Source organism: Protobothrops mucrosquamatus, unplaced genomic scaffold, assembly GCF_001527695.2.
Source record: "Protobothrops mucrosquamatus isolate PMUCROS unplaced genomic scaffold, P.Mucros_1.0 scaffold1148, whole genome shotgun sequence".
Classification (NCBI taxonomy): Eukaryota; Metazoa; Chordata; class Lepidosauria; order Squamata; family Viperidae; genus Protobothrops; species Protobothrops mucrosquamatus.
The window spans coordinates 12948-25060 of NW_015387363.1; the positions used below are offsets into that span (position 1 = coordinate 12948).

Sequence of the window (12113 nt, forward strand, 5' to 3'; positions counted from 1 at the left end):
TTAAAAGCAAGTGCACATGAAAGTAAGATTCTTTCTACAAACCTACCCAAACAAAAAAACAAACAAAAAACAAGCCCTAATAAAAACACCTCCCCCCCAATAACGAAACACATTTTCCCCATTGTATGCTTTTTTTTTTTTGTCTGTTTTCATTTAAAAAAGGCAAAGACACTAGAGGAATGAGATGTGTATTTTTTCTGTTTTAAATGCTCAGGTGAAGCTGTTCTGTCATTTTTTCTTTTAAATTTCCATCTGCTCTGCTTTTGGCCCGGGTGCCCCATCATGCTTTGCTCTCAGTTTCATTTGTTTGTGTGGCTTCGGTGGGGACCGTCTTCACTTCTGCAGGGGCTGCTGCCTTGTTGGCGTCTGTGGTGGGGACTGACGGCTTTTCTTCTACAGCGTTTTTCCTGTGTGGAAAACCAGAGAAACACGGCCCGTGAGAGGGAGGTGGGTGACGCTTGTTTCCAGAAAAAGGGCAGGAGGGACCAGGGGCCGGGAGCCCTCTTGGGCGGCTGAGGAAGGGACTCAAACGTGCTGGACGACACTTCGGTCATCAATAGGCACCCTTTCTGAAAGAATGATCTGGAGGTCACTAGAAAAACTGTTTAAGAATTGGCTTGGTGAGAGATCTTTCTTTCTTTTTCTTTCTCTTTCTTTCCTTTCTTTCTCTGGTGAAGGGGCTTTTTTGTCTGTTTTAGGTACATCACACAATACAAGCACTTAATGGATTTGGGGAGGAGGGTCCCAACAGGGAAAATAAGAAACCACTTTGGCCAAATTTGGAAGTTGTTTGTGAGAAGGTCTGGAATCCAGGCCATCCAGCCATGATGCCAACGGAGGGCCGGTGGTCACTTGCTCCTCAGGAACCTCCTGAGCCCAGGACCCGTGTCTTTCCTGCTTCTCCTAACCTGGGGTCGGGGTGGGAGAAGGACAAGTTTTAGAAAGCCCCAAAGATTCCACCTGGCCTTCCTGATCTTTGTAAAACATAAATTCCCCTTTTTGGTTCCTATTTGTGGGGAGGACGACCCAGCACAAACGTGTGATGGGGATAACTACCATAATTATCTCATCACTGCACAATCTTTTTCAACAAAGCCTCCATCACCAGAACCATATTTGGGGAGGACAGCCAGTCCTTTGGGATCTGTTCAGAATCCTGTTTTTCCAAACTCCAGATTTTCTTCAAGATTCTCACAGCTCTTCCGTTTTTCAGCCTTTCTTAGCATGCCCGCTTTCCTCTGTTCTTTTCGAGCTAGCAATCCCAAAGCCCTCACAGGGCAGGAAATGCTCTGGCCAGGAGACTGCCACCCCCCCTCCCCCTTTGGGACCCCTGGTGCTTCTCTGAACCCAGGAGGCAGAGGTGGGCACGGGGATGTCTACTCACCACCGGGTAGGACTTTGTGCCCAGAACGGAACTCTTAACCATTCAAGGATTTGGCCAACCAGCCCAACCTGATCCTCCCGCCAGTCTCAGGGGACCCAACCCTCCCTAGATGGGCCGTAACCCCTCGGGTGGCGTCTTGGCTTCCCTCTCGGGTGGAGAGCCTCCGAGAGATGGGGAAAAGTCGGTTTCACCAGAGCGCCTAGAGGACTGGATGGACCCCACACGCCAGTTGTGATAGCTTGGTGAAGGAGCCACAGCACAGGTTAGCTTGCTTAGAGGAAAAGCCAGGTTAACACAGAGAAGGGGGCAAAGCAGTGGGCCATAGAACCCCCTCCCCAGCACAGCACAAGAAAGAGAAGGGGTGCATCGCAAAGGGGCACAAGTGGGAGGCCTACTCTGTCTTGGCAGGCGCTGGCGATGCCGAGGTCTCCAGGGTGGGCACGGGGGCCACGGCTGGGGCTTCGGCAACGGGGGCCGCTGTGCCCAGGGCGGCAAAAACATCCTTGGCAAGGTCAAGATCGGGCGTCTTGAAGGTCCCCTCGTCCATTTTAAAGTCCTCATTCTGAGGAGGGTTTCTGGTGCCCCCCGGGGCCGCCTCGCCTTTCTGGCTCCCCGCGGTCTTCGGTGCCTCTGTCGGACTCTTTGCTGTGCCGGACTGCGCGGCTTCCTTCTCTGGGCTTCTGGCACTGGAGGCCGCCTCCTGCTTGGGCTCGGATGAGGCTGGAAGGCTGGCTGGATTTGAGGGTGGGGAGGCAACAGCAGGGCCCTTGGGAGCCTCGGGCCCCTTGGCGGTGGAGCTGGGACTCAACACCGCCCCCTGGTGGTTGAGGACGTTGGAGGACAGATTGCCGGTGGCCGGAGGGGATGTGGGGGTGTCACTGAGGTCCACCAGGGGAGCCACTTTGGGGGCCGAGGCCGGGGGAGGCGAAGAGGCCGTGGCAGCTTTGGAAGGCGTGCTCTGGCTGGGGGGCCCAGCAGTGGCATTGGGCATGGGAGTGTCTGGCAGTGTGATGCTGGAGGTTAGCGTGGTTGTCTCACTGGTGGGGCTATTTTGGGCAGTGGCAAAGGTCTCAGTGATGGTGTCAGAGTTTGTGGTGACTGTGGTCACGGACGGCATCATGTCCTCTGTGGCTGCCACGGTGTCGGTAGGGTGCCTGTGAGGAGGGTGGGAAGCGAGAGAGAGAGAGAGAGAGAGAGAGAGAGAGAGAGAGAGGCAGTGACAGCCGTCAACGTCACAAGCGGCTGGAGGAGTCAATGCAACAGCCGGACTCGCATGCAGTTATTTTGGCACAAACAAAGGGGAGGAAGGAGAGAAATAGAGGCAAGAGGGTTGAGCCTGAGGACAGACATCCAGCCAGGACGGGGCCACCGGTGTCGGGTGCAGGCCACGGCGACCTCACGTGTGTCATGGCGCCACTGTGCTGATGCAATTGGTGCACATAAATCGTTTATCTCACTTGTACTATGACACCACAATGACCACGGCACCGCATGGGTACTTAGAGGAGGGGTCTCTACAGAGGGGGGACGGGTGAGAGAATCCTGAGCTTGTAATTAAACACAAAAATATTCCCTTTTGGAGATGCTCAATTTGGGCTGGACATCCCTCTCACCCTGCTCGGGGTTCCCAAGGGTCAATTGAGGCAATAGATAAAATGGACTCCAGGCCACAAAAACCCACACAGAAAAGGAAATGTATGACTCTTTCGAGGCCCATAAGCCACCTCCATTTCTCCCTTAGGATAGCCAGATTTCCAGATGCTGGACCTGCTTCCACAGTGGCCTCCGTGCCCTTCTCACCCTCACTCACTCCTGGCACCCAACCTGGGCACCTGGCACGAGGCCCACAGAGGCCGGGAGGATGATGAGCATCCTGGTATTCTCCTCCAGGGAAAGTGCCCCCCCCAACCTACTCTGGCTCAGTGAGCGGGGTGGTCTCGTTTGGTTCTGTGTGTTTGCCTCCATCGTGATTGGGTGTCCGTTCCTCTTCCGTCCGCACCTCAACGATGGGCTCTTTTGATTCGTCCTTCCTGCAAGAGAGGGAGGGATTCAGAATTGAAGTCTTTCAGTTTGTCCCCGAAAACGTTTCCTACTTGCAACGGATGGAAACTAATGAAGGAGAGAAGCAACCTAGAACTAAGGAGGAATTTCTGGACAGTTAGAACAATTAATCAGTGGAACGGCTTCTCTCCAAGAAGGTGTGGATGCTTTGGAGGTTTCTAAGAAGAGACTGGACAGACACTTGTCTGGAACAGTATGGGGTCTCCTGCTGGAGCAAGGGGTTGGACTAGAAGACCTCCAAGGTCCCTTCCAGCTCTGTTATTCTGCCTCTTTCCTACTCATTACACTGCTGGTGGATTACGAAAGCAGCACTCTGACCCACCTCTCCTGGCTAGCTTGCAAAACGTTAAACAGAGCATGGCGGAAACTAGAAAGAGGCAGGGCGATGCTAAAACCTGCCTTATTTAGATTTAACACAACATAGTTGTGACTCAGCAAACAAGGAGGTGCCACCTTCTGCAATGCATCAGGTGCAGGGAAGAAGAGATGGCTTCCTCCCTCTAAGCAGGAGAGCAGACTTCCAGTTACTCACGAGAAGGCAGCCTTGCCCTCTTCCATGTCCTTCCCCTTCGCGCCGGGACCCGATTTGCCACACAGGTTGACGGCGATGCACATGAAAAGGCCGCACTTGTTCAGGAAGTAGCAGGTGACGTCCACGGCCACCAGCAGGAGGACGAAGATGACGATGAGGATGCCCACAATGGCTGCTGTGCCCAGTCCTGATGTCGGGGTGCTGCTGGCTTTGGACCCCAAAAGGAAGCGGAGAAGACATGATGAGCAAGGAGGCAAGGCCACCTTCTGCTTGGCTCAGGCCCTTTCAATCTCCTCTCTGCCCACCGGGAACACCACTTCTCCTCTCGTCTGTGGACAGTCCCAACCCTCCAGGTCATATGTGGTCCCAAAGGTGCTTTCCGAAAGGCAACTGGACTTTCTTGTTTTTTTCCTTGAAAACATGGTGTTTCTCATCCAAGAAGCATCTTTAGAACTGAAGAAGTTCTGAAGAAGCTTCTTGGATGAGAAGCAAAATGTTCCTGGAGGGAAAACCCAAGAAAGTCCAGTTGCTTTTTGGAAAGCAGCTTTGGGACATTACTCCTCTCTCCCAAACAAAGCAAGTGAAGACAATGCAGCTCCTGCTTAGGCCTGGAGGGGAGGTTTTGGGGAGGAGCTCCCTGCAACTTTCTCAGGAGGGTGCCCAATGAAAAGAGCAGCAAGCACCGCACTGCGTTCCACGTCTCCCTATTTTGGGACATTTTCAGGAACGTTTGCCTAATTTCTGCAAAAACTCTTGTTGAGCTGGGACCAAAAAGCTTAGAGTAGGTGGAAGCACCATGAAAACAGATGGCTTTGAGATTATTATTCTATTTCTTTTAATGGATTACAGCTCTACTTCAATTGTACTTTTTTGTTTGTTTCTGTTGCAGCATCAAAAGGTTTTACATACACTGTTCAGGCCCCATCAACATTCTGTGTGTGCAACCTTCAATTGGTTTTACAAAACTTCCCATAGGTTGGGAAAGACATTCCCCCACCCCCCAGAAAAGCCATTTTGCTCCAGACATGTGAGGTAGTTGCTGTCTCGGGGGTTCTTTTGTGGCATCAATTTTAGCAGAGCACACAAAGACACTGGATACAACGCCAACCGATTCAGAGGACTTCTTGCCTCCTTCCCCAGAGAAGGCAGAATATTGGGCGTACTTCCCTCTGCCTGGTGAAGCCTGGCCTTTGCATCAGAAGTCCATTAAGGTCTCTGGAGCAGGGCTGTACCTACCTGATCCGCTTGATGCCAAGATCTACAATTAAGCAACTCCATCTGCTCTGGTGAGGATAGGGAGGAGACCCCAAATGCATTTTCCTTCTATCTTACAGTCTAAATTCATAAATGGCTTGCTCAGCTATGAGCAACATTCTTCTCTTGGTCTATTCCCTCTGAGGAAAGAGTTTCGTAAGCTGTCAAGTTTTTACTTCTTCTCATCTCATGAATTTCCCATGATGGACGTTCAACATGAGCCACTGTCCGTTGCAAATGCCTACGGAGGCTCTTAGTCATCCGGGTCACGGTTGTCCCAAAGGTGCTTTTTCAAAAACTTCTTGGATGAGAAGCAAAATGTCTTCAAGGGAAAACAAAGTCCAGCTGTCTTTTGAAAAAGCACCTTTGAGATGTCCACCACAAATGTTTCCGGGTGCATTTTTCACCTCAGATCTGAAAATGCTGTTAGGGCCCTTCTGGGGGCAGCTTTGTGCCTGCCAACCTGACATTGTTTGGGGGAAATGAATCTTTCCTGTCCTGTGCCCAAACTTTCAGTCCATCTCTTAGGAACTGATAAAATATCACAAGGAAAGATTCTGTATTTGCAATGAGACAATGAAATGATTTATTTTCATGGCTGCAGAAAGAAAGTTCTTTGATTTACGCCCTACTCCCCCACTCCAGAGCAAGAAAAAAGCAACAACTATTTCTGGCCCACTGGGGAAGCAGTTTTGATACAGCTATGCATATATATGTATATATTTTTTTAAAAAATCAGGTGTCTTATATAACCTCCCCCCCCTTTTAATGCAAATGTGCAAATATCATGAAAGGCTTCAGCAGAATTGCTGTGACGAAGCAGAACTGCCCTATTAATAGCCTTTATGGAGAGCGTCCAGAGTGGTCCAGGAGATGCCAGGTTGAAGCACATGGATTACTGCAGTTTGGAAGAGGCCAGGTTGGGGACCACAGGCCAGGATGATACACAGGGGGTCCTCGACTTCCGAGCACAATTATGTGTTGCTAAGCGAGACATTTGTTGTGAGTTTGCTCCGTTTTACAACCTTTCTTGCCACAGTTGTTAAGTGGAACCCTGCGGTTGTTCATTGTTAAATGAATCTGGCTTCCCCATTAACTTTGCTTGTCAGAAGGTCGCAAACGGAGATCATATGACTGTGTGTGTGTGTGTGTGTGTGTGTGTGTGGTGGCTAGACATGGTTTGAGTCCTAACAGGTCAATGGGCATGAAAGAAGAAAGGGTGAAAGAGGCTCTCGCCCAGCCTGCCTCCCCAGCCTAACACCCTTCACACTGGTTGGGTGCGGTAGTCCTCTGAAAAGCTGATGTAGGAGGAACACACACACACAAACACACATCATTCATGGGCAGAACCTAAACTGCTCAACATTTATGTTTACGGCCCATTCAAACAGATCTGGGGAAATGGTCCAAGAGAAAGATTTATCTGTCTTAAGAAACAAGAGAGCCCTCCTCTTCATGTTGACCTTCCCTTCCCCTAAAGCAGGGCTCTCCAAACTTGGCAACTTTAAGACTTGTGGACCTCAACTCCCAGAATTCCCCAGCCAGCTAGGTTGTGGAGTTGAAGTCCACACGTCTTAAAGTTGCTAAGTTTGGAGAGCCCTGCCCTGAAGGATGCAGTGCTAAATGCACACGGAAGCCAAACGATTTTCCTGGGTGCCCGCTGGTTGAACAGTGGCCTTCTGCATGCAGCAGAAGGGGCCAGAACCAGCCAGAAGTGGCAGCAAAGTGGATGCAGCTCTTGGTCTCCATTGTGGGAGGATCTCTTCACAAGCAACTTCATTGGGGACGAGGAGAATCAAGTCAGTGTCTTGTTACCCCATGAAATCCTTCTTACGTAAGGCGACTTTAGTCCAGACTCACAAGTCTGATAGCCCCATTTTGGTGTTGAGGATAGACAGGCCTCCGAGAGCTCCAAGGGTTGACAGTTCCCATCAACTTCATCCAGCACGGGGACGATGGCAGTGAAAGCTCAACAAACGTGATGGGCACCGGGTGGGGGAATGGTGTGGGAACACAATGGACTTTGCTGCTTGGCGCCACTGGCAAGGAAACGCGAGGGGGAGGGCTCCACCAGGGATACAAATTCAGGGAGTCCTTGACTTACCACCGCAACTGAGCCCAATTGGCTTAGCAAAATTGGAGTTTGACCGATTTTACGACCTTCCTTGCCACAATTGTTAAATGCATCCCTGCAGTTGTTAAGTTAGTAGCATGGATATTAAGTGAATCTGGCTTCCCCATTGAATTTGCTTGTCAGAACGTCGCAAAAGGGGATCACTTGACCCCGGGACACAGCAACCGTCATAAATATGAGTTAGTTGCCCGGTGTCCGAATTCTGATCACCTGACCATGGGGATGCCGCAACGGTCGTGCGAAAAAGTCGTGCGAAAAAGTCACCTTTTCCCTTTGTAACTTCGAACGGCCACTAAATGAACTGTTGTTAAGTCGAGGACTGCCTATACACCTAATCCGCAAAGCTTATCTTTTGCACCTCCTTTGGCATTACGGCTGCATTTTCGTCCTCTCTTCTACGGTGGGCAAAGGAGAGTGACGAGGGGAAACGGGGACAAAACCTGCTTTCAGAAAAATCAACTTTTTCCCATTACAGCTTGAAAAGTGTAAGCGATCGGTTTTATTTTTCACAGCCAGGGGCTCAAAAGGGGTTAAGAGGAGAAGCCGTTGTACTTCAGGAGAGACATGCAGAGAATCTTAAAACATGCCCGGTTTAAAATATTGCCTCCTCCTTCCTCATTACAAAATAGCAAATCTCTCTGCCAAAAAGAAAAATATTTTCTTGTGCTGCACCCGCCCCCGCCCCTTCCCACGTCCCCCTCCCCGGACAGATGCCATCCTTGGAAAACAAAGGGTCCTCTCTCGGTGTGTCTGGCCTCAGGGACACAACGGGGGTCTTCGGAAAGCAGCTGCTGTGTGTCCCTAACAGAGCAAAAGCAGAGCTGCTGGGATCAGGAGCAGAGAGACCCAAGGAGACGAAGCAGCTGGACTTCCCAAGGTGGCTGCCACAATCAAGGAGGATTCCAGGGATTAGGGAGTGAGGACCGGTGTGGAAAGGGTTGTTTTTGAAAAGGAAAATGTCGGTGGCGCGGGCGGAAAAGTGGATGTTTCCATTGGGGTCCAAAGTGGCATGTAGGACAACAGAAACACGAAAGGAACAACGGGGGTAGAAGGGAAGGGATCAGAATAAAAAAAAAAAAGAAAGAGAGAAAGAGAGAGGGAGAGAATAGATAAAAGAAAAAATAGGTCATAAATACAGAAAAAACGATAAGAATTTAAAAAAGTTTTTGCTTAACTCAGTATAAATTAAAGAAAAATGTTCAAAAAGTTAGAAGAACAGAGCAGCGGTAGCAGCAGCGGCAGCAGCGATGATGGTAATAGAGAAGCCTGATGGGGAAGCCAGCAGTAAGAGGGGGAGAGAGGATGGGGATGGGGGGAGGACTGGGGGCAGCTGATACCAAAGGGGCAGAGGATCCTCTCTGGGGAAGGAGCTGGTGGGATTCAGCAAAGGAGAGGGGTCAGGTCATGACTGAAGTGCCTCAGGCCTCCTTGGTCCTTCCCCCCCACCTTTGCACAGAGCCAAAGGGGGCAACCAGAAGCTGTGAGAATTTCCAGAATAACAGAGTTGGAAGGGACCTTGGAGGTCTTCTAGTCCAACCCCTTGCTCAGGCCGGAAACCTCTACCACTTCAGACAAATGGTTGTCCAATCTTTTCTTAAAAACTTCCAGTGTTGGAGCATTCACAACTTCCAGAGCCAGTTTGAAGTGATACAGCCCAGACTGATCTTAATCTCCTGAGACTAGACTGCAGTTCCCAACATAGCCTGTTTGACTTGGTGGGTTTGCTTTCAATTAAATTCAGTATCCAGCATTAGGTAGGACATCCAGTTGAGTCCTAGGCAGATTGTCCAAATTAAGTTTCTCTTTGCATCTCTCGACCGAACACGCCTATGTTCAGTCAAGTCGGAATCTCTGTTGTTGTTCAGTGATTAAGTTGTGTCTGAGAGGTTTTTCCTGCTTTCTAAGCTTGGAGGACCAAATATGGCTGCAAGTACGGATGGATACTACCTAGTTTATTCAAGGCCTCTATCAGTGTTCAAGAACGATGATCTTTCCTGGGTGGGTCTTGTCCATCTGCTGTCAGTCCTGGACTAGGTTCCTGGTCATCTAGACAGGAAAACACATTTACTTTTCCTGTCCAACATAAAGAGCTACATAATAGCTCTCTGCAAAATGAGACTCAGTCTCCTCACACTGAGGCTGGCTCACAACTGGTTTCCATGCCTAAAGTGGGACTAGAACTCACAGTCACCTAGTTTCTAGTCTAGATCCTTCACCACTTGATCAAACAGGCTCATGGTTTACCAAATAAACTACAGCAGGCTGGTTTGACATTTCCTTCGACAGATTAAACTGAAAGCAAATAAAACTTATTGTGGCTTGCCACAAAGTGTCCTGAGGTCACCAAGTCCCTTTCTTCTGCTTGCTTTCCACCAGCCAAGAATGCCATTCAACCTTCCGCCAATTCTAAAATAGCAACTAGAGGTTGTTGAATTATAGCTCCTGCTCTCCTCACCACCACATTTTGGACCACGTTTACTGAGATTGATTGGGACTCAGGCACTAACTCGGGAGGATCCTACTGAGCAAATGCAGAAGGTCAAGATTTCAGTAGGACCTTCCAACCAGAATGTCAAAGTTCAGAGCTAGCCTTCTTCAGAATTTGCCACAGAAATTTGACTCTGAGCATTTAGAAAATGTAATGTGAGGCATTAATGCCGAATTTCAACCCACCAGGACAGACCTCATACAAACTGGAGATTTTTCAGGGGGCTGGAAAAACAAGATGAAGGCCAGAGGACAGGCCACTTAAGAAGTTGTAGATTCATTTTTTTGCCAACTAAATCGTGTTTTAAATATACCTGAAGTCAGTCTCCCATTCCATTCCCCAATTAGATTTATTTCAAATGGAGCTGCACAATTTGTCTTTCAGAGAAACCAAGGTGAGGGGCATTAGAACTGCTGATGTGGCTGAATGAAGCGTCAGTTGTTTTAGTATGTTACTGGACATGACTATAATGAAACTGTCCCCTCAAGTGAAATATAAATCTTTGGCTGACAAATTGTATCAAAGACCCATTGCAGCCTATGTCATGCAGAAAGAAAGAGAGAAAGAGGGAAAGAAAAAAGAGAGAAAGAGAGATTGACTATCCTCCCCTTCTCAATCTGTCTCTCTGGAGGCTGTGGGAAGGAAGGAAGGAAAGAAAGGAGGAAGGAAAGGAAGAAAGGAAGGAAGGAAGGAAAAAAGAAAGCAAGAAAGAAAGAAAGAAAGAAAGAAAGAAAGAAAGAAAGCTATAGAGACCACCATCTTTTTTTAAAATGCCTTTTCTATGTGATCGCCCTCCATCACTTTCAATTATTTCAAAATTAGGGCTGGCAGGAACTCCAAAGGGCGGGGGGACAGAGAGGGGTAAAATCTGTAGTATTTTTAGTAGTTGCCCACCCAAAGCAAAACCAACGATACAAAGGAGCTAAATATAAATACACACTTAATTTGCATCCAGCTCTTTGTAGCCAAGCATTTGAAGGAACCGTCTTAGAAAAGAACGCACAGCTGACCAGGTTTTCTCATACCGTTACCGTCTTGGCCCCTGGAAGGGGACGATCAGCGACAAGTGGAGAAAAACCAGTGACCCAAACTGGTGGGTTCCCCCACTTGCCCCTGTGCCTTCCTTGGAAGAGCCTGACTCAAAAGCCATGCACAGCAAATTCAACCGTCTCGAGATTTGCTGGGGGAACTGACCACAGATGGAGCACACATACCGCAGACGGGCCCTTTTGGGATGTTCGCGGCTGAAGAGCTACGTTCTAAGATGGATTACCAGTTATGAGGATGACTGAAAGCAAGCAAGTTGCTGAGGAGTTTCTGTTGCTTTTTTCTCTGTGGTTTTAAATTGAAGCGCATTAAAGGATGTGGTGCCAGTGCATTAAGTTCAAGCGGAAAACAAGGGTAGAAAATGAGGGGCTACCTGGGATGATGGTGGGCTGGGCTGAGGTCCTGAAAGCGTAACGCGCTGGCTTAGATTTCCCTTGCTGGTTCTCTGCAATGACGGTGACTTCGTACTCCGCGTTCCAGTCGAGGGATTTCAGCATGACATGGTCGCTGCCCGAAGGGAGACGGATTTCCGGCTTCCAGTCGGGAGATTGCTTCTGCAGAAAAGTGGGAGGCGTGGGGTAAGGGAGGGAGAGAACAGGAGCATGAGCACCATGGGGCTGGGAACAGTTTCAGAAGCTTGACACGAAACACCAACCCATCCCTCACATCCTTTAGCTGTTGGCTTTTGCACCAAAGCTCTTCTCTGGTCAGGCCATCAAGGTTCAGTTAGCAGGACATCAACCAAGGAAGAAAGTTCTCTGGTGTCCTAGGCTGAACCTTGTCCTGCCCACCTGGGGAGGGGCTCTTGCTCTGCCCCTGAGCCACAGGTGTCCTTTGACATCATGGCATGTTGAAGCTGGAGACAGATCCCCATGCTAGCCACCTGGCTATTGACAGAACAGCTTCCCAACAGCAACTAAGAAGGTCCTTTGTAGGAATCTAGGTGATCAATTAAATCCCAAAAGGAAGGAGGGATGATGCTCAGCTTGCTGTGATCTTGTCCCATCCTTCTTTAGTAAAGAATTTCCTGGAGAACCTTGCCTTTTGTGGAGATGGGGCACCTGGTAAAGGAGAAGTCTAGGAGTATCTATAAGGCAAGTCAGGCTGCTGATGCCTCTGTCTTATTATTATTATTATTATTATTATTATTATTATTATTATTATTATTATTATTATTATTATTATTATTATTATTATTATTATTATTATTATT

The 12113-nt window shown here is 48.8% G+C and overlaps 1 protein-coding gene across 1 annotated transcript in view; it reads right to left on the minus strand.

The window, feature by feature from the left end:
- Positions 1-280: 280 nt before the first annotated feature.
- NCAM1 (neural cell adhesion molecule 1) overlaps positions 281-12113 on the minus strand; it is a gene marked incomplete at its 5' end in the record, with an annotated part of 46030 nt that continues 34197 nt past the window's right edge. The window contains 5 exons of the mRNA XM_029284964.1: positions 281-407; positions 1780-2538; positions 3298-3414; positions 3978-4185; positions 11274-11454. Coding sequence (XP_029140797.1) covers positions 281-407; positions 1780-2538; positions 3298-3414; positions 3978-4185; positions 11274-11454 — 1392 coding nt within the window. The remainder of the gene's footprint in view (positions 408-1779; positions 2539-3297; positions 3415-3977; positions 4186-11273; positions 11455-12113) is intronic.